The following is a 20,844-nucleotide window of genomic DNA, read 5'->3' as shown; positions in this document are numbered from 1 at the left end:
TTGTAAATATATACGCCCCCCAGTCACGGCTTTAGAAACAACCCACTAACCCCCTCCCCTCTGCTCGCCCGGTCCGCCGGTCTGCGCAGACTCCTGGAAATTAATTTGCGACCTGTTCTGGATCGAGGACTGGAAAAAAAATAAATAAATAAAAAATCCTGGATCTGTGTCGGGATTTGTTTCACTCAGAAAAATCATCTTCATCAGAGGGTGTGTGTGTAAATGTGTGTGCAGGCTGTAAATATGGGAGAATATTGGATCTGTTAGCGCGCCATTAAAAGATCCATCCTATAGAGAGAGCATCATTAATGAAAGTCACTTTAAATCCATATTAACTGACTACTTCTTTTTTTTTGTGGATGTAATCTTCAAACAGGCTAAAATAGATCAAAAGTACTGTATAATTACTCTGGTCAGCAGGGATTATGGGACTGTAATTGATAGCGATCAGCCCGGCACTAATCACTCTTTTAGCTGTAATTTTAGGTATACTGTCATTTGGCTCAGAGGTTCCCTTCGGCTTCGTGCTATTAATCTTCTGGATTAAACCGTTCAGCGTGTCCAATCCTGAAGCCCGTTTCTGAATTACTGTATTTAAAATATATATAAATATCTGTGTTAAGGGCTTTAATTTGTTCCCGCTACAGTTCAGGCATCCATCTTTGTCATCCTGGTCTGGAGAGCTTCAGGAAAAACAAAATGTTTTCAGATCAGTCACAATTTATAGCCAAGCTAAACACACAGTAACTTACTGAATTAAATATTTATTAAATCAATAAATAAATGAAGCAAATGTATTTAATTTGCAATTAAAATCCAAAAGTGTCTTATAATGTAAGTTTTGCTCTTTTGCACTTCAGTTGTGATCTGTTGTTATATTTGTCACCATTTCCCCAAAATTTTTGGCAATTAAGTAAAAAAAGAGAGTAAGAGAAAGTAAGCTGAGGATGTACAGATATGTTGTCAAATCTGAGTTCACAGAAATAAAGATTTAAAAAGTGATTTATCCAGTGAGAACTGAGTTCAGTTGGTTGGAGACCTATCAAACCAGCACTGTACCCTGAGATTTAAAAGTTCTCTGTCATGAGCCAAATCTTCATGCAATGCAGTCATATTTAATAAATTAGATTTTATGTCATTAGTCTTGTTTGTCAGATTAAAAGTACCTTTTGAAAATAATGACATTTAAGCAGGTATTAAGCATACTTTACATTAAGCCTACATTTTTTGCATTGGTCTGATGTAATATTCTAATTTTAAATGTCATCTTTTCATTAGCTGGAAGTGAAAGAAGCTCATAAATAACGTGTCCTGAAAATCCAGTTTTCAGGACACGACTCCAATTTACACAAACAGATAAAAGAAAAACACTTAATAAAATGACTGAAGTTGATTTTTCTGCTCTTATTTTCTTGGTCTCAGGTTCCCACGGGGATCTGGACGGCGGAGAGGAAAACACAGCAGACACGCCGAGCCTCTCAGGCGAGGAGGGCGGAGCCTCGGACCCAGAGGACTCGGCAGAAGGAGACAGCTGCAGCCCGCCATCGTACACGGCGCTCTACAACGAAGGTCAGGCCACCGACCGACCGACCGACCGACCGACCATCCATCCATCCATCCAACACACATATGATCAATATCATTATTTAATACGTCTGATAGATTATTCAGTATATGAAATATCTGATCCAGAGCCACACGGCATTCTGGGAGATGTAGGCAGAGGAAAGACTTTAGCTCCTCAATCTCTCACAGCGAGCTACGAAATGTTGGAATCGACTCACCTTCTCATTCTCTGGTTGCCTAGCAACACACTCATTCTCTGGTTGCCTAGCAGCCCACTCATTCTCTGGTTGCCTAGCAGCCCACTCATTCTCTGGTTGCCTAGCAACAACCTGTTGAGTAACATGCGCCGCAGCAGTTTAAGGTTTCACTGTGATGCCTCACAGCTGCTGGAGAGGAAAGGTTTGGTTTCATTTCAGATATTTAATCGATGTTAATATCGGATCGGTGCATCGGTGACCTTTCCGATGTTTATCTCCACATCAATCCTCGAGTCAACCAAAGTTGACCTGTTATCTGTCAGCAGACCTGTAACGTCCTGCAGAGATGCAGGGAAAATGGCTGCCGCACCGTTATGAGCTTGTAACTTCCACACGTGTCACTCCTTTATCTCTTCCAAGAAAACAAGAATAAGAAGAAAACATTTCAGTGGCCTCCAGTTAGTCCGCCCTCTTATCCCAAATCCCCCCACCTCTCCACCTCCATCACCATCTCCTGCCTTGTGATATCAGAGTTTTCTCTCATATTCTTTTGACTTATTCAAGATTTCCCCGGCTGTGTTTCGTTTTTAATCTAAAAAATAAAAAAATTCCTGCTCTTGTGAAATTTTGGGGGCTGAGGCTGATAAGCGTCTGCTGGTTGGCTTGGTTTGATAAACCCATGGAAATTCGGTCAGGTGCTAATCGAGACCAGATTAGAGATTAGCCCAACGTGTGTGTGTGTGTGTGTGTGTGCGCACGTTTGAGGTGAGCGGTGGGTTATGTGCTGATTAAATGAGAAGAAGAAGAAGATGAGAGAACTCAGGCATGCCTCACATGTGAGCCAGTTTGTCGATAGCAAACCGAATTGGCGTCCATTTTTCCCTGTTTGTGCATGTGTTTAGGCCTCACACACACACACCTCCTTCATCATCACAGTGTTGATTTACTCCTCTTTCTCCTCTCCGGGGTTCCTCGGTTGCCCAGCGCTGCCATTATCAGCTCTCTGTAAATCAGCCATGTTTGACGAACCTGCTCTTTCAACCTGGGATCAATACCAGGTCGTTATCAGGCCAGCGCTGGCTAATAAAGGCAGGGCCTGTTATCCACCATCTGGACGACACACACACACACACACGCGCACACACACACACACACACAGTGATAACAAGCCTGATAACTTTAGCAAGAAAAACACATTCTAGCAGTCAGAGGCCTGAGCGCTCGCCGCCGGTTTATAACGCTCATCGAAAGCGTCGTTTATTAAGGAGCGTCTGTTCTGCACGTCTCTTCTTCTCTTTTCTTTTCTTTTCCTCTCTTTTCTCAGAATTGCTCTTCAGTTGCAGCGACCTGCAAAAACAACAAGTTCCTTTTTTTTTTCTTCTTCTTCTTCAAACAATCATTTTTACACATCACAGGAAGCGTGATAAAAATCCACTTCTGGCCCGGTAAGTCGGCACGTCACCTCCTCCTGACCTCTAATTGTCGTACCAATGTCTGAGCCAATCAGTGGGAATTTTTTAGATATTTTTTTTGTCTTGCAAACTGATTTTTTTTCTTTTTGCAGTTTTTCATCAGAGTGTGATGGCGGTGATAGAAAAAGTGTGCGTGAGGCGTAAAGGAACAAACGACAGAGGCGGTAATCTGGGGTTTCATCATGATAAACAGCTCAAGACTGTACACCGGATTAGCAGCAACAGTCATTTCTTCACAGTCAGGATTCGCTGCTTTGTATCTGTCCGTGTAATTTAACAGCTCTCTGCCTGTTGGTTTAACAAAAGGAGCGCTGTTTGCTTTAAAAAATAAAAATATGACATCTTTATTGCACGATGGGGAGACGATTGCTTTGGGTTTTTATTCATTACAATGTATAAAACTCTCCAAACTGATGGATGTTCGCTGTGAACCGTTTTTGTTTTCAGTTTGTTGCTCCACCAACCAACCAGAAGAAGTTCCCAACTTCTCATCTTTAAATTTTGGGGTTTTATTGATTCATTTGAGTAATTACTTTTGCAACCTTGCAGCTGCAATGACTTTTAAAAACGTGAACCTAGTTGACGGGATTAGGCCTGTCATGATAACAAATGTTTCTGGGTGGTAAATTGTCCCAGAAGTTATTGCGATAAACAATAATATTGTTGTTTTAAGACTATTTTAAAGTAATATAATACATAATAATGCAGGAACACATCCTCAAAGATCGATAAATATTAAATACTAATTAACATTTTACACTGGAGCTGGAAAACATTTTAAAATATCCAAAATAAAAACCAAAACATCAGCAACAACAATTAAAATGAATTGTGAACCAAATTGTCCTTCAACAAAACGGTTGATTGAGACCAAAGCATCAAACTAAAGACTTTTTTCATCCAGTTTGTGTTATAGATGTCTGGTAGCAACTAAATGTTTGTCAACCAGCTGGGATTTAAGTTTTTTTCTTTACCAAACTTAAAAAGTAGTATCATAATAATAGCAAAAATATTAAAGACTAATGATTCCATATTTGTTCAGCAGAATCGGATATTTTCCTTTCTTTTCCAAACATTTTTCAATAAATCCACACTAAACCTGTTGACAGACTTTTAAAAAAGTGATCCATGCATTTTATTCAAACTGAAATATCAGCCGTTGTCCTTTGGTATCCACCGTTTTCTGCTGTTTCAGATCGTTAACAACGATACGGCTCGATCCTGACAGCCACATAAAACCAATAACGCAGCTTCGCCTCTTATAGGAGTCGCCAGATGCAACAGCAGCGAGAATAACTGGAATAACCCAGAACAATGGGAAGAAACGTCACAAAAAGTATCTGGGATGCCATTTAGTGAGTCCTGTTGGTGGATCTGACCCGTGTTGCGTAGAACCGGAACCGGGGTCAGAGGGGGCTGCATGCGATTGGACCATTTAGCATGTAGCAGAAAGGAAACATTCAAGCACACAAAGGATAAAGTCGGAGGGCTGTCGGAGTTGGGAGGCGAGAGAATGCTGGGTGACTTTGCCCTGCAGGTGTGACAGGGGAAGTTCAGCTTATCAGATTGATGGAAACTGCCTCGCTGAGGGGGAGGAAGAGGAGGGAGGGCGAAGAAAAGGGGGGTGGGAGTTGGCAGAAAAGTGTCTGTCGACTCCTCCTGATACCTGCCTCCCTGTCTCAGATGATATGGGAGATAATATTGATAATATTAAACGCAATAACTGTGTCTGCAGCTCCCCTCGTGCTGCAGCCCCTGCAGGATAAAATCAATGTGCCATTCAATGTGATTTATAGCTGAAAATAATGGCACTGTTTAGGCAAGGTAGGAGCTGTGTGTGTGTGCGCGTGTGTGTGTGTGTGTGTGTGTGTGTACAGTACATCTTGTGTGAGGATTTGAAACGGTTGGAAAGTGGACGTGACGTGAAACTGGATGTCTGCGTCTCTTTTTTTTTAAGCGGCCTCTCGACTCTTTCGTTAATAACGACGGAGCGCGAAGGCGTCACGGGGCGTTTATGGCTCGCATCGATCGGGCGCTATCGCTGTTTATCGGAGCGGGAATGCAAGGGTAAACATGGCCTTTGTGCACACGGCTGCAGCGTTATCGGGGCGGGGGCTGCAGATTGGGCGGGATTTGGGGGAAGAGGAGAAAGGAGGAAGTTGAAGTCTGGAGTTTTTAGAATGGCGAAGGCGATTATTAGGACTCGGAGAAAAACAGATTTAAGTTTTTCCAGCTCGGATGACAAGTTTTGAAAAACATCCTTTGATTTGGGCAGTCAACCAAAAACATGTTAGGTTGGTACACTGCAAAAACACAACATCGTATCAATCATTTTTACTCTAGTTTCTAGGTAAAACAAGCTTTGCTAAGCTACACTAAAGTTACCTTAATTATGTTTAGCAGGTCAAACTGTACTAAGGTAAACTTGGTGGAAGTGGGTTACAAACCAAAATAAGGTAAAATAACTTAAGGCAGGATAAACTGAGATGGTGCACAAACACGTCCTAATCTAAGCTTAGATAAACAACCAAACCTTCAACAATGAGCGGTTTTAGAAATATGTTGTTGTTTATTGATTCTTGGCCAAAGCAAACGAGTAAAACACGAATTCAGACTGATCTAAAATGAAAAAAACATCATTCTTTAGCTGAATTTTGACTTTTTGCCAAGTTCTTAAATGTGACTTTTTGTTGACTCAGGCTAAATAAATGGTACTAAACTTTATTTTTGTAACATCCTGTTGGTAACAGCACCTAAAGATCCGATCTAAAATCGGCTCTTTGCTAAAGTTTGTTGTGTTGACAATCTTAGACAAGCTTTTTTTTTGCCTTAATGAGTCATAACTCAAAGTTTAGTGATTGTAACATTCCTCTGAAATGGACCTGGACTGAAATTTAGAGAAAAAACAACCAGAAAAACTGCAAATACATAAAACCGATGGCTCCATAATTTCAGCCGGTTATCGTTATTAAGGAGGCTAATCCTGACGTGTCAGACCCAGTTCCATGCAGTCAGCTGACCCTTGGCCTGATGATGTCGTAAGACAGATCCCCGGTCAGATATTGTGATATGCAATGATGCAACTATCAATCTAATCTAACGAATCATGACTTGTGCTAATAGGGAGAGGCCCAGAGGTCTGATGGACTCACTGATACCAGCAGGCAAAGTTCAGGGTTGATATATCTCACACACACACACGCACGCACGCACGCACGCACGCACGCACGCACGCACGCACGCACGCACGCACGCACGCACGCACGCACGCACGCACGCACGCACGCACGCACGCACGCACGCACGCACACACACACACACACACACACACACACACACACACACACAGCCTGATATTCTGAACCCGGCATGCCCATGATGTCTTTGATCAGGCAGCAAGAGGCTGGCTAATCAGCTTGATCAATGACGGGGATATCAGAGCTGATTAGTGCAACACAGGCCGCCTCAGTTTCTCCTGAAGGTGACGGTGGGATGGCAGGAAGCGGAGCAGATGGAAAGATTAGAGGAGGGAACGTTGCACAAGACCTGCCTTCATGCAGGGAAGGAAGGGGAGAGAAAAGCAGACAAAAAGAGGAACGAGTGGAGAGCACGCACCGCAAAAACACAGCTGGTCGAGTTTCGAGCGCAAATATCTGTGAAACGAGACAAAACTAACCGACGTGCAACTTTTCAGCTGCATAGAAGAGAGCCTGTTTTAAGGCAGGGTGTCCAAACGTTTGGCCAAAATCACCAAGTCAAAAGTACTGATGGGTCAAAAAATGTGAACTGAGTCAATCAAATTGAAACATCACATTTTGTCAGGTTCCATCGTTACACATCAGATTTTTTATCAATGTCTTTTTTATGATGTTTCAATAAATAACAAACAAGCAATTAAAGATTTTATTACAGCAATATAATATAGCAAGTGTACACTTCTATGAACTTTCTATATTTATTCGAGTTTAATAAATGAAATAAAAGCTGATTTAGGCCCAGTAAAGTTTGTTTTTCAGTTTAAAGCTTGGTAATAAAAAGATAAATACTTTGTGCTGTACTTTACGTTTTCTATTGTTAGAAAACCAAATTGGTTTTAATTTTACCCTGATTACAAGTAAAAGGTTTGCATCTAAACTTTCAGGGCTAATTTGTGTCATTCTTGAGTTGCAGTTGAAGACGACGCAAAATCACTCAGAGGGCCACAAATGGCCCCCGAGCCGCACGTTGGACACACCTGTTTTATGTAAATAAGAAGTACAAGTTTCACTACAATAAGATATTTTTCCGATTCTATAAATAATCTGCCAGTGGAACTAGAACGTTTTCATCAATATTAAGGAATATAACACATTTTGCTGGACGACAAATTGTGTCAGAAGTTACTGCAATAAATGATAATATTGTTTTTATTTTATGCCATTTTCAAGTAATATAATGGTAATAGCATAATAATAACACATTCTGAAAGAACAATATTAAATACTAATGAACATTTGACACTGGAAGAAATTTAAAATGCCAAAATTAATTAAACGAAACAACAGAAACAACAAATTAAATTAATTATGAACCTTCTGTCAACGAAAATGTTTAGTTGAGACCAAATTACCAGACTGAAGACTTTTATCATCCAGTTTTTGGTAGAAAGAAAGAAGAGAAAAACGATAAATCATGCGTTTATTATTATTATAGACGTTTGCATTATGGGCTGGACCCAAAACACCTGGTCAGATTTTTGTGTTTTTGCAGTGAAGATGAAGCGTCGACTCTGATTCTGTGGAGTTATAATGAAAATCAAAGGATCCATGTGTGTGTGGTGAGGCGTTGTGTTACAGAAAGTCATTTCACTGCTGCCTTTGATCAGCAGAAAGGAAGAACACACACACACACACACACACACACACACACACACACTCTGGGGTTTGATCTGTGTGCTGGGATTCAGCTGGAGCTCTTTGCGTTTCCAGAGTCGGGGATGCAGGACTCAGGAGGAGGACCCGACGATGACGATGGCGAAGGGGAGGAGCCGGCTGCTGTGCAGAGTGGCGGCGAGGATGAGGAGGAAGGGGACGAAGAGGAGGAAGTGTTACAGTGGAGAGGTCCAGGTGAGAGTCACCACACTGGTACAGTCAGGGCTACACCCTGCATTTTAATTAACTTTATATTTTGATAATCTTGCCCTGCGACAGACTGGCGACCTGTCCAGGTGACCCCGCCTCTCGCCAGAACGTTAGAGGCACCAGCACCTCCCGACCCACTAAGGGACAAAGGTGTAAAGAAAATGGATGGATGGATTTTGATAATCTGAGGTTGTTTTCACATCTGATTCGCGCTTCGAAAGCGCAGTTCGTTTTCACGCTGCGATCAGCCAAACCGCAGAGTAAAAACACAAAATCTTACCAGGTATTCTCTGTCTAATTGTACTAGATCACTAGAAATATATACTAGAAATTCTGCTATTGCTTTGGTTTATTTACCCAGAATGCCCTTCGTTGTAGTCCACTTCCTGCTTTTGGAGCGGTCTCCGGTCCGCTTGGTGTTCACATTCGCATTCAAACCACACCAGAGTTCACTTCAACCATATTGGGTTTTTAGGCGCACCAGAGTTTGCTTTTTTTCGTTTCCCTAAACGAACCGGGCTTTGATTAAACCCGACGAACCACGGCTGGTGTGAATTCACCTAAAACCTGAAAAAGATCAACGTTTAAAAACAGATTGTTTTTGTCATTATTCCCCATTAAAACCTACACATTAACTTCTGGACTTTGACTAGGCCAGTGGGAGTCCTTGATTCATGTCTTTCCATTCAGTTTGCTTCCATTTCTTGTTCTTTTTTCCCTTCATTGTGTTTTTCTCATTCACTTGTGTGGTTTCCTTCCTTTTACACTTCCTTATTGGAGTGTATTCGTTCTTTCCTCCTTGTATCTTTTATTTCCCGTCTTTATGTCTTTCCATGTTTGTATCCTTCCTTCTTTCCTTCTCCTGTTTTTCTCTTTCCAGGCTGCATATTTGAACCTGCTGCTGTAAAACTGTCAGCTCTGAACATTAGTGTTTTATATTTCAGCTCCTTCATTTTGTCGAGTGGATTGTCGCCTCCGTTTTCTTCTTCTTCTCCTCTTGTGTCCTCGTCCTCTGAGGTCTTCCTGGTCCTGTTGTGTTGCTACAGACGTGAATGTGACACATTAAAGTCGCAACAAAAAAAACAAAACAAAAAAAAAAACACACACGGCTGAGAGCAGATAAGAAGTAAATAATTTTATTATTTATTTCCTTTCTTATCGAGCTGCGTTCGGTTATTTATTTCTCTCTGTCTGTTGTCTTCAATGAGTTAAACAATGCAGGAAGATTACTGCACTATCTCGCATTATTTCCTTTTCAAGCTGTGCACGTTTTATGTACGTCCGCGCGCCTCTCTCTCCCCGTACGTACGTGCGTGTGCGTGTGTGTGTATGTGTGTGTGTGTGCGTGTGTGTGTGTGTGTGTGTGTTTTAATTCCTTTGCCGGGGAAGAGAGGATGTGTTCATTATCGTCCTGTCCCAGCCTTGTCCCTTTAACAGTAATTGGAGCGATATTAATTGCTGCGCGGTGGCTGGTTGATGCTAGCACCATGATGCTGCACTGATACGGCCCTTCTTTTCCTCTCCTCCTCACAAACTAACTGCCGGCTGAGTGAGGAGGAGGAGGAGGAGGAAGGGGAGGAAGGGGGAGGCAGAGTAAGGGAGAGAGATAGCCCCTCTATCAGCTCCGGAGCAGGCGCTGTCTTTATCAGGAGCACGATTGGCAAAAAGGAAACTTTGACCGGTCTGAATTTTTCTCTTATCGTCAAGCCCCCCGTTCCTCCTCCTCTTCCTCCTATACCTCTCTCCTCCCTCCCTCCATCCATCCACCTTCTCCTCCATTCTCTCCATCACTGCTAACAACCCCTACCTCGTCCGTTTTCCTTCTTTTCATTGTTTCTCCTGCTCATAAGAAATGTTCCCCACGTGTGAGACATGAGCGCAGAGGAGCGGTGTGCAGCTCCGGGAATAAACAGGCTTTTATCTCCGAGTCCGACTGTTGGAATTTCGCTCGTTTCTCACTCTTGTTGCCTTTAAGACACTTTAAATCGAACGAGCTGCTCACCGGCTCGTCAGGAAATCCTGGAAAATCAAAACGAATCGCCTCGAATTAGGAGCTGCTGCCCGTCCTGAGCTGTCAGAATCTCAATTAAACGCTTAGAAAAACAGCCGTAATGAGTCTGGAAAATAGATTCTTCAACTAATGATTGTTTTAGTTATCAATTAATCTATTGATTATTTTGATGATTAATCAGATAACAAATGGGCACATTCTGCAGGTTTTTCAGGTGTTAAAATCTTGATTTCTTGTTAAACCCGTAGAAAAACAGCTGTAATGAGTCTAAATGTCTAAAAATTAGGTTCTGCACCCAATTATTATTTTAGTTATTGATTTTTCTATCTGTTATTTTTGATGAATAATCGATTAATCTGATCAAAAATGGGCATATTCTGCAGATTTTTCATTTAACCATTTAAGTTTATTTTGTACAATATAATAAAACATATTTATTTAGAAATAAATAAATAGATACTCCTGGGATTAGGAGCTGCTGTTCATCCTGATTTGAGTTTTTAAACCTTTAGGGAAAAAAGCGATAATGAGTGTAACTCTGTCTGGGTTCTGCAACTAATTATTATTTTAGTTATTGATTAATCTATTGACAGTTAATCAGATAAAAAATGGCACATTCTGCAAAGTTTCATTTAGCTACTTATTTCACAGAATATTAGGAATACATGAATATAATTACGCCTCAACTTAGTAGCTACTATTAATCCCTGATATCAGAATCTTTAGTTCAGTTATTTAAAAAAAATTGCCATATTTAGCCACGTTTAATAAATTAATTAAAAGCAGATTTGGATGAACCCAAGCCTGAGTTTTGAGTGGAAAAGTTTTTATTCTTTTGTGGCTCTTAAAAAATGAATAATTTATGTTCTTCCTAACTTTTTTCCACTGTAAGATTTGCATTTTTCAGTAATAATTTTGGCCTAGTTTAAATTAAAAAGTCTCCATCTGCATCAACCAACCGAGCTTTGGGAGAAATTTAGGTTGAAAGATTCTCAAATTTCATTCAGGGTCTGCAGAAAATCAGTCCTGGGGCCACAAATGGCCCGAGGACCGCAGCTTTACACACCTGCTCCAACATATCGAACAGAGGCCTTAATGCTGCTCTTGTTGCTCCGAATTCAGGCCCAAATTATGTTGCTGCATAAAAAAAGTTAGTTTTTTTTTTTGCTTTTCCAAATAGCTGCTTTTAGTCACATTTTTGTGTTCCTGATTTTTCAGGAACTTTTAATCTTGTGGCTTTTGCAAAAAATAAAAAATAAATCTTATTTATTGAAACCATGTCATGATTTTTCTGATAACCAATTAATTTTTTAAAAAGTTTTCGTTTAAATGAATTATTTTCTTGGTTTTGTTTTATCTTCCGTTTTGTTTTTAGTAATATTTGATGATGCGCCATGTCCTCGCAGCTTTATTAAAAGTCTAATCAGATCTGCAGTACTTCTTCCACATTCACAGAAACGCTTATCTTGGCCATAAAACATCAGCAGTCATGTGGTTTAATCCCAAACACGCTGCTTCAAATCATCCACAAAGATTCAGATTTATGTTTCAAGATGATTGGGGAACATTTTGGATTTTTGCTCCATTTATTAAGACGTTTGTCATCTGTAATTTGTTGAAGAAATGAGTCAAATGAGAGATACAACCAATAAATATGAAGCAGACTTTTTTCCTTTTAGAAGTTTTAGATCCAATAATTAAAACTGCATTTATTCAGACGTTTTGCTGCCTGCGTTTAGATCTTTAAATGTTTAGATGTTTCCATTTAAACCACATTTGGTGTTGTTTTGATGTTCACAGGGAAACGGGAAAGCTTTAAACGGTCACTTTTTATCTGATGAAGAGCATTTCTGCTGAAAGTATCGCTCAGAAAATAATCTTGTTAAACATCTGCTGACCTTCCAGAAGTGACAATGTGCCGTTTTTATCTGTAAGTCGGATAAAACCAGCACTTTCTATGCACCCTGGTGAGCTATTACAGTGTCATTTTTCTGTTTTCTCGTCATAGATCACCTAATAATATTTCTCCTCTTCTTATTTCTGCATATTGATCACTATTTCAGCTGTGTGCACATTAAAATCACCGGAGTTTCTTCTGCCGATTTCTAGGGGGAAAGTTTGCTTTCCCATGAAATGCAGCTCAATAGTTAGACTTTTTAATTCTTGGATGTTTTGCCTATTTATTGCTTTTAAAAATCAGTTATGATTAGCAAAATTTGGCTTTTTTAACAAAAGAAATAGCAAAAACCCGTTAATGGCAAAGAGAAAAATTTTATTTTCAAAAATAATGACAGTTAAATAAAAATATTTAACATATTACATCTAAAATAATAATAAAAAATAAAATTTAAAATCACAATTTTATAATTAAAATGAACACTTTAAGTCAAAGCTCAGGAAGTAAAATCTTTATGTTGTGCGTAATATGTTTTATTTTCAACACAAAAGCGATTCTTGTTGCTATAAACTAATCCTGTATCCATTAAAAAATACAGGGTTAGTTTGATGGGACATTTGTGTCATCACGTTTTGTGGACTTTATTTTTTTGTATTTATAAAACGTGAGTTTTACCCTTTAGTCTGAAACTGGATAGGAGTCACAGGAGTCCATAGCTTCGCCTACCGATCGATTTTCTCTGATGAAATATTCAGAGTAATGATGTCACTCTAGACTCTGAATCTGTTCAGTATTGAGAAACGTTTTGATTTAAAGCATACTTTCTCTCAGGATTCATGAATTATATGCAGCAGCTTTTATCCATGTCTTCATGACTTTAGCTAAAAATGCTAAGCTAACTTTGAATTGCCTTGTTGCTGAAAATGTGCTATATAGATAAAATTACCCAACGTTTGTAGCACAGACACAGTTTGGACGTCCACAGCTCAGCCTTACTGTTTGGTAGAAACACAGTTCAGAGTTTAAACGATTCACTGAAAGTTGTACTTTGCTGGATTAAAGTTTCATTTTGATGACTTTCATAGTTTTTGCAGAATCACAATTTAAATTTTCTCTATGGTTGCACCGTTCAGTTTATAGTGATGATGTCACTCTAGATTCTGATCTAGTGAAATATTCAGAAACTTCTTTTATTTAAACTCCTGTCACGCTCCCAGTTTCTTCCCCACATATACAGTTTATACATCAGCATGCAGGTATTTCTGTCTACTTTCACTCAGTGCACCTTGCATTGTTGTGTGACTTTCAGTTTTCTGTTAAATCAGCCCAGAGTGCAGAGAGCGCACGCCCAGACTCTCATTCACTCCCATCATATTTCAGGTTCTCTACACTTACCAAACATCCGAATGTGTTTTTGCCTCTTTGCTGCTTAATGAGTGACATGTTTAAGAAACATATGTGTACTTTATGATTCATTTTAAACTCTGCGACTAATAAACGTCATGCTGGGTTTTGTAGAAATTCATAGAATAGTAATCCGGTAATTATATTTCTAATGATAAAAAAGTGAATTATTCTCGTCTGGAAACCAGTAATTCCTAGATATGAAAATTTTAATTTCCCTTTCTGAGCCCAGTTTGTGTTCTAACCTCCTGATACGAATCTCTTAATTTATTCAAATATTTTATTCAGATCGGTCTTTGTTGCCGCCGAACAGGCCGATATTAACATGAAAGAGAGAAAACAACAACAGAACATTTTAATTTCGGGGGTTTTCTTTCTCTTTACAGATAATGTGATTCATTACTGGCTGCGTTTAGCGCAGTCTCCGTGTTTCTGTGTGAATCTGAACATGTCCCTTAATGTGAGAGATCACAGCAGATGATTCTCTCCGTTTGTTGCTGTTTTTTTCTTCATTTTTAGCTTTTTTTTTTGTTCTTTTTGCAACCATCAAACTGTTTGTGGCTGCAGCTGATATGAAGAAGCCTTAAAATTAAAGAGATGAGGAGCTGGATTAGAAGCTTCAGTCATTTCTAGTTTGTTTTTTTTGTTGCTTTTTTCTTTTTGTCTTAAAGGGATCAAGATATAAGCGAGTGTCGGTTTGCTGAGGGCGTGGTGGCGGTGGCATGAGATCTAGGTGGGAGCTGCCTCCCTATCAGGGATGGCATGATATGCCAAAGCCGCCTTTTTTTAATCTTCACTGCGTCCGCACTTGCATGATATGCAAAATAAATTACGAAGAGATGGGAGGAAGGAGAGAAAAAAAGTGTCTTTTGAATGACCTTGCAGGCTGCAGGGTTCGATATTTTCTCCCTGGTTGCTTAAAATTCTTGATATGCAAATGCAGTGTCAGAGTAATCCCCTGTCATTCGCTGGATGGCTGCCTGGCGGTCCACACATCCTCTCCTCCGGCAGAAACCTCCGCCGGCGGTCAAAGAGGGAGACTCACCGACTGGAGGAATGATGGGAAACCGAGAGTTTGTTGGTTTAAATCCTTACACTAACAGAGAGATTGGAAAAATTAAGGAAAGGTGCAGATAATGTTTTAGAAGTGAGAATTTAAAAAGTATGGTGGATTTGCATGAACTGCTTTTATGCTAGAAGAAGTCAAGCGATTAGAAAAAGAAGATCTCAGAGGTTTGTTAGAACAACCAGCATCATGATGACAGAGAAACACAGCAGCCAGTTCAGAAAGTTTAAAGCAAAGCTAGTTATTAAAACAACATACCGAGAACGTCTCACAGAGAAATAAGAAAGCAGCAGAGAGACGGTTGGTGAATCTGGAGGAGAATCAGGTTTTCACACCTGATGGTCTGGTAGATTCGGCTCCATTGGAGACCAAAATTTGTTTCTTTTTGTTTTTTTTACATCTTTCACCTATGACAGGTCAATAAATGAATAATATATATAAAGTAGACACATGATCAATATCGATAGATAATACGATAGAATATTCACTGAACTCCGATCCACAAACGCACAGCATTCTGGGGGATGTAGGCAGAGGAAAGACTTTAGCCGTTCAACGTATCAGCCAGTTAAGCAAAGTTGGTGGAATCAACAAACTCACTCACTCTTTGGTTACCTAGCAACTCACTCACTCTTTGGTTACCTAGCAACTCACTCACTCTTTGGTTACCTAGCAACTCACTCACTCTTTGGTTACCTAGCAACAACCTGTTGAGTAACTCGCGCAGCAGCAGTTTCAGGTTTTTGCCACCGTGACTCATAACTGCTTAAGAATAATCAAAAAGACATGGAGTGGAAACTGGATGAAACAGGAAATGTTTCGCCAACAGTATTAGCAGTATTTCAGATATTTAAAACAATTAAAAATTTATCAATATGGACTGATATGAAATGTTTATAACGTAGTAAGTTTTTCAGCCATATCGTCCAGTCCTACTTTCATACTTTACTGATTCAAATGAATTAAAACCTCTGAAAAAAAACTGTTCTCCTCCTCACCTGTGGTGGCGCTGCACCAAGAACCACCGAAGGAAAAAATACAGAAACCTCTGAAGAAGACGTGAGCACAACTTCCTTCTTAAATATAAACAGAAATCGAGTGCCGTCAGATTTTAGTGGTTGTAGGATTTCTCTTGTCTGTAGTAAAAGACAAGAAGCCATTTCTCACATTTGTGTTGGTTGTATTTACCCAGAATGCCCTGGGCTGCAGACCACTTCCTGTTTTGGAAGTGGCCTCCAGTCCTTCTAAGACCAAATAAAAGTTCGATTACACATCCACACCTCCCTGAACAAACTCTATATTTTACTTCGTTTTTAGTTTAATTCAAACTCGAGCTGTGTTTCTTGAGGACACATCAGTCATCATTTGGTCCGGATGTGACACAGGTTCGCTCTGAAGGGCTTTCCTGCTGTTGTCATGGAGACACAGCAGACCCTCAGAGGAGTCCATGAGGAGATGAGTCCTGAGGTTTTTCTACATGGAGTTTGCATGTTCTCCTGGTACATAGGTGGGTTCTCTCTGGGTACCCCGGCTTCCCCTGCAGTGATAGATGAAGGTTTCCAGTTTCCTGGGTTGTTTTACTCCAGCTGATTACGGCGGTTTTCCTGCTTGGCCAGCACTCTCCACTCCTTATCCTTCCCCACCAGAAATATTAAAATGAGCTCCAGTAAAGCATTATAATGGCAGGCGTAATAATGGTTATTATTGTTATTTACCAGGCTGCCTGTGTGTGAGGGGGGTTGGCGTTGGGTTATCATACTGCAGTTAATTATAGTGGTGCATGAAACCACACTGTGCGCCTATTATCAATGCTGAGAGTTTAATTTATTTGTGCTGAGGAATGGAAGATGTTGGAGCCACATTTACATACAGAGCATGAAGACGTTCCCCACACAAGGTGCTCCCTCATCAGTTTATTCTGCTGCAGTTTTTCTCCTTTTGATAAAGAAAATCACATTTAAAGGTTTTTTACGGGTAGTTCTTCCTTTATTTGTCCATTTATTGCTAGTTTTGCTAATATCTATTTGGGAACCTTCTTTTTTTTAGATTCATCAGGGATTTGGTGAGTTAAAAAAGTTTTATCAACACAAAAGTTGAGGTAATTTGAAACTAAATACCAGAATACAATGAATCCCCGGTGATAGTGGGGGTTAGTGTGCATGCGAATACTTTGACACCCACTCTAAGAATGTTTAAAACTGCCTATTTTAATAGTTCAAGCAACAAATATACCTTAAAATGTATTTATTTGCACAGTGGGAACCATATTGGAAAAGCACAAAAGCAAATATCTGCAGTCTTTCTTTCAACTCTTAATTTCAGTTGCATTTCTTTTGCATATTCTCTATGAAGAAAATCTACAAATGGGTGAATTTTCTTTGAATTCTAATCCACAAACAAACTGGAGTTCAAATGAAGCGGAATAAACAGAGCTGGTGAGAATTCACCGTAAGAGCCTTTTCTGCCTAAAGGAATCAGAAATGAATAGCTTAAAGTAAAATAAATGTATCTAAAATGGCCAAAAATAGGCATCTCACTAAAATTAAGTTAAAAAAGCAACAAAAAACCAAAGCAAAACATAGACTACACAGGTCTTAATCAATACTTTGGAAACAATTTCATCAAATCAGTAGCTTAAACTCATACAATTGTATTTAATCTAAAAAAACAAACTACATTTTCTCTCCATTTTTGCTGTTTGGGTCAAAATTGCTATTTTGTCATGTTTGACGTTCAAGGTAGCGATGGAAAGAGGGAATGATGGAACAGGTGAGATGAAGATGGGAGAGTTTCAGAGAGCAGAAATTGAGTTTTAGAGTGCAGCGATAACTAATGAGGGCTGGAAGAGGGGTTAAGGATCAATGAGAGCAACAGAGGAGCAGTTCAGATAGTGAAATTAAAGGCGAAGGACTTCTAAGTCAGAGAGGTTAGAAGGTAGACAGATGGGAAATTTTAATCATGGAGGCTCTATATGTGCAGCTTTTGGCAGACTGATGACTTTTTTTACTCTACTGGTGTAAAAAGTTAAACGACAATCGAGTGAGATAGCTTGAAAGTCTAAGCAGAAGTTTGATGATTGATGACAAGACCTTAGTAGGAATGAACTTTCTCCACGAAGTTCATCCACTGTGGATCAGGAAGTGAGTACAGGAAGGCTGAAATGCTCACCTACCAGCTGCGTGGTCAGATATTCCCCTGCAGCAACCGTTCCACATCCTGCAATCCTCCTCTGACTCCAAAATGTTCTGCTGAAGTTTGAGTTTGCTACAATTCGGACTGGATTCTCTAGTCAACAGGTGATGCCTGCTAAATGGAGCCTCACCTTTGACCTCGTTCTTCAGCACCACACCAGTCTGTAGTTTCAGAAAGTTAGTCTCTGTTCGTTTTTTGCAGATGATGCAGTTGTGTTGGAGAGATGGAGTTCCTGGTTGGTAACTGGAAAGAGTTGAAATGTTGATGTTCTCACTTACTGTTAGACATTGTTCGTAATGACTTTCAGTAGCAGCATGCCTCAGTTAGACACCGTGTCTTGAAAGTGTTAGCTTATGCTAACATCAAAGTTGTTTAGCTGGTTCGGTTGGCTTTTAAACTACACTGTGTCAAATGAATCAAACCCTTTGAAAGACCTGTTCCCCTCCTCGCCTGTGGTGGCGCTGCACTAAGAACCGCTGAAGGAAACGACACAAAAACCTCTGAAAAATACACTGAGAGCAACTTCCTTCTTCATGAAACGTAAACAAAAATGGAGTAGCGTCAGATTTTAGTGGTGTAAGATTTCTCTTTTGTCTTTGACAAAAAAATAAATGAGCCATTTCTTCTGCTAATGCTGGAGAAGGGTCTTTGTTTAGTTTGTATTTACCCAGAATGCCCTGCGTTGTAGTCTGCTTCCTGCTTTTGGAGCGGTCTCCAGTCTGCTTGGCGTTCACATATTCATTCGAACCGCACCAGAGTTCACTTAAACCGATCAGAGGCTGAGGTTTGTAGGAGGACCAGAGTTCACGTCTTTGGTTCTCATCAGAGTTTGATTGCATATTCACACCAAACCAACCAAACCGGACTTTCTAAACAATCTAGAGTTCATTTAAATCGGCCCAAACAAGACCAGTGTGAATGCACCGTTAACAGACCAAGCTTTCACTTCAACTTTTGACCTTAAAACAACCCACCAAAGCTTTAAAGTAAAACAGTAAAAGATGTGACAAAGCTTCATGTACGCAGCGAAGCACATCACCCGAGTCCTCAGCTCATTTTTCTCATCCCCACATTATCTCTTTCTTATCACATTCTGTCTCTTTCTCTCTGCGTCCTCCTCAGTATCTCTCACTCACCAGTTTCCTTCCTTTATTAAACAACAATCACCCATTTTCCCCCCACCCTTCAAGATGCGAGGGAGGTTTGTGTCTGCAGAAGCAGAGCACCTCCAGTTTGACAACAGATGTATGAGAAAATTATTGAACTGATTAAAAAACAGAAACGTTCCAACTAAGACAGGCTGGAAGGAATTTCCATATTCCAACTGCTATGGTACGAGGTTGCATCGATGCTCGTCTCATTACAGCAGCATCAGACAGGACACAGACCTTTGACATGCTAGTGACACTGCAAAAACACAAAACCTTCCAACCACTTTCCAGTTTCCAGTGCAAATATCTTAGTACATTTACAATAGGACACAACTAACTTAAAAATAACTTTTCAGTTAGAATAGCAGCTTCTTTCAAGTGGAAAAATTATTATAGTCAGATGTATTATCTACTGATGTTGATCACATGTCTATTGCGTTTTATGTTATCCATTTTATTGTCCAGCCCTATGTAGTGTAGTTGTCAAATTTGCAACTTGGAGAATTTTCCATAAAAATTTATGAGCCTGTACTAATCTGTAGGACGAATGGAACAAAATAAAATTCATGACTTCATGACAAAAAAACTAAACTAAAGAATTTCCATTTCCCAAATCTTTGTGTGTCTTGCTGTTTGCAGCCCAGTTGGGCGAACCTCTTCATGACCCCCAGATTTTACAGATCTGAGTCCGTCACTCTCCAACTTTTCCACGTCTCCTCCCCGCGGCCGAGCTGCCGAAGCCCGCCTGAATGAAATGTCCTTCCTCACAGGAGCCAGAAGGAGTTGTTAAAGCAGACATGAATTAATGATTGAATTAATTATCGGAGTCACATAGCGTACAATTAATTTTGTGGCTTTGCCTCAGTCTTTTTCCCCCTCTTCCCGTCTGTGCGTAGAGAATGTCAAGAAACATTTTCTAATTAATTTATGTGTGATTATCAGGTCTAGCTTCTGGAAGGTCTTCACTTTCAATTTGTGACAGGCTCCAGCAGACGGGAGAGAAACTCTGAGAGATAGAGGTGGAAGTGTGGATGAGGAGAAGGCGATTCTCCTGAAATACGCCCCGAATCACAGACACACTCTTACAGTTTCTCTTTCTGTCTGACACACAGTTTTAGATTAAAATGACTTCCACGATCTGAGCTGAATCCTTGGTCCAGGAGACTCTGGACAAAGATGATCCAGACTCTTCTGTAGAGCAGTTCCCAAACAGGAACCAGATCATAGTCGGATCCAAACAGGAACCAGATCATAGTCAGGTCCAAATGGAAACCAGATCATAGTCAGATCCAAATGGAATCCATATCATAGTCAGGTCCAAATGGAAACCAGATCATAGTCAGATCCAAATGGAATCCATATCATAGTCGGGTCCAAATGGAAACCAGATCATAGTCAGATCCAAATGGAATCCAGATCATAGTCAGATCCAAATGGAATCCATATCATAGTCAGGTCCAAATGGAAACCAGATCATAGTCAGATCTCAAACAGGATCCAGATCATAGTAAGATCCCAAACAGGATCCATATCATAGTCAGGTCCAAATGGAAACCAGATCATAGTCAGATCTCAAACAGGATCCAGATCATGGTCAGATCCAGGTTTCATAGAGCACAGATTGACTGTATCCATCCATGAATCCAATCATTATTGTATCTATCTTTTCATAAATCCTTCTTGAACCAGTTGGTTCCCTCTAAGAGTTTCCATGATCAGCAGAGAAAAATTGTTTCTGTTTTTTCTCAGAGTCCGTTGAAAGCTTTGA

At 40.0% G+C, this 20,844-nt stretch overlaps 1 protein-coding gene and 1 long non-coding RNA gene across 3 annotated transcripts in view; both read left to right on the top strand.

Moving 5' to 3' along the window:
* The window catches only part of zfpm1 (zinc finger protein, FOG family member 1), a 102,932-nt gene that overhangs the window by 51,429 nt on the left and 30,659 nt on the right, over positions 1-20,844 (top strand). For both annotated transcript variants that reach the window (XM_014997323.2, XM_014997321.2), the window contains exons 2-3: positions 1,423-1,569; positions 8,203-8,340. In XM_014997323.2, coding sequence (XP_014852809.2) covers positions 1,423-1,569; positions 8,203-8,340 — 285 coding nt within the window. The remainder of the gene's footprint in view (positions 1-1,422; positions 1,570-8,202; positions 8,341-20,844) is intronic.
* On the top strand, positions 2,571-3,587 carry LOC148158616 (uncharacterized). Its single transcript, XR_015763009.1, has 2 exons — positions 2,571-3,208; positions 3,328-3,587. It is a non-coding gene; the product is annotated as an uncharacterized LOC148158616 (long non-coding RNA).

The sequence above is a fragment of the Poecilia mexicana genome, unplaced genomic scaffold (assembly GCF_051168715.1).
Source record: "Poecilia mexicana isolate PSO_F unplaced genomic scaffold, ASM5116871v1 scaffold_6, whole genome shotgun sequence".
Taxonomy (NCBI): domain Eukaryota; kingdom Metazoa; phylum Chordata; class Actinopteri; order Cyprinodontiformes; family Poeciliidae; genus Poecilia; species Poecilia mexicana.
Note: the sequence above shows the minus strand (reverse complement) of the source record. Positions and strands in the feature narration are given on the sequence as shown.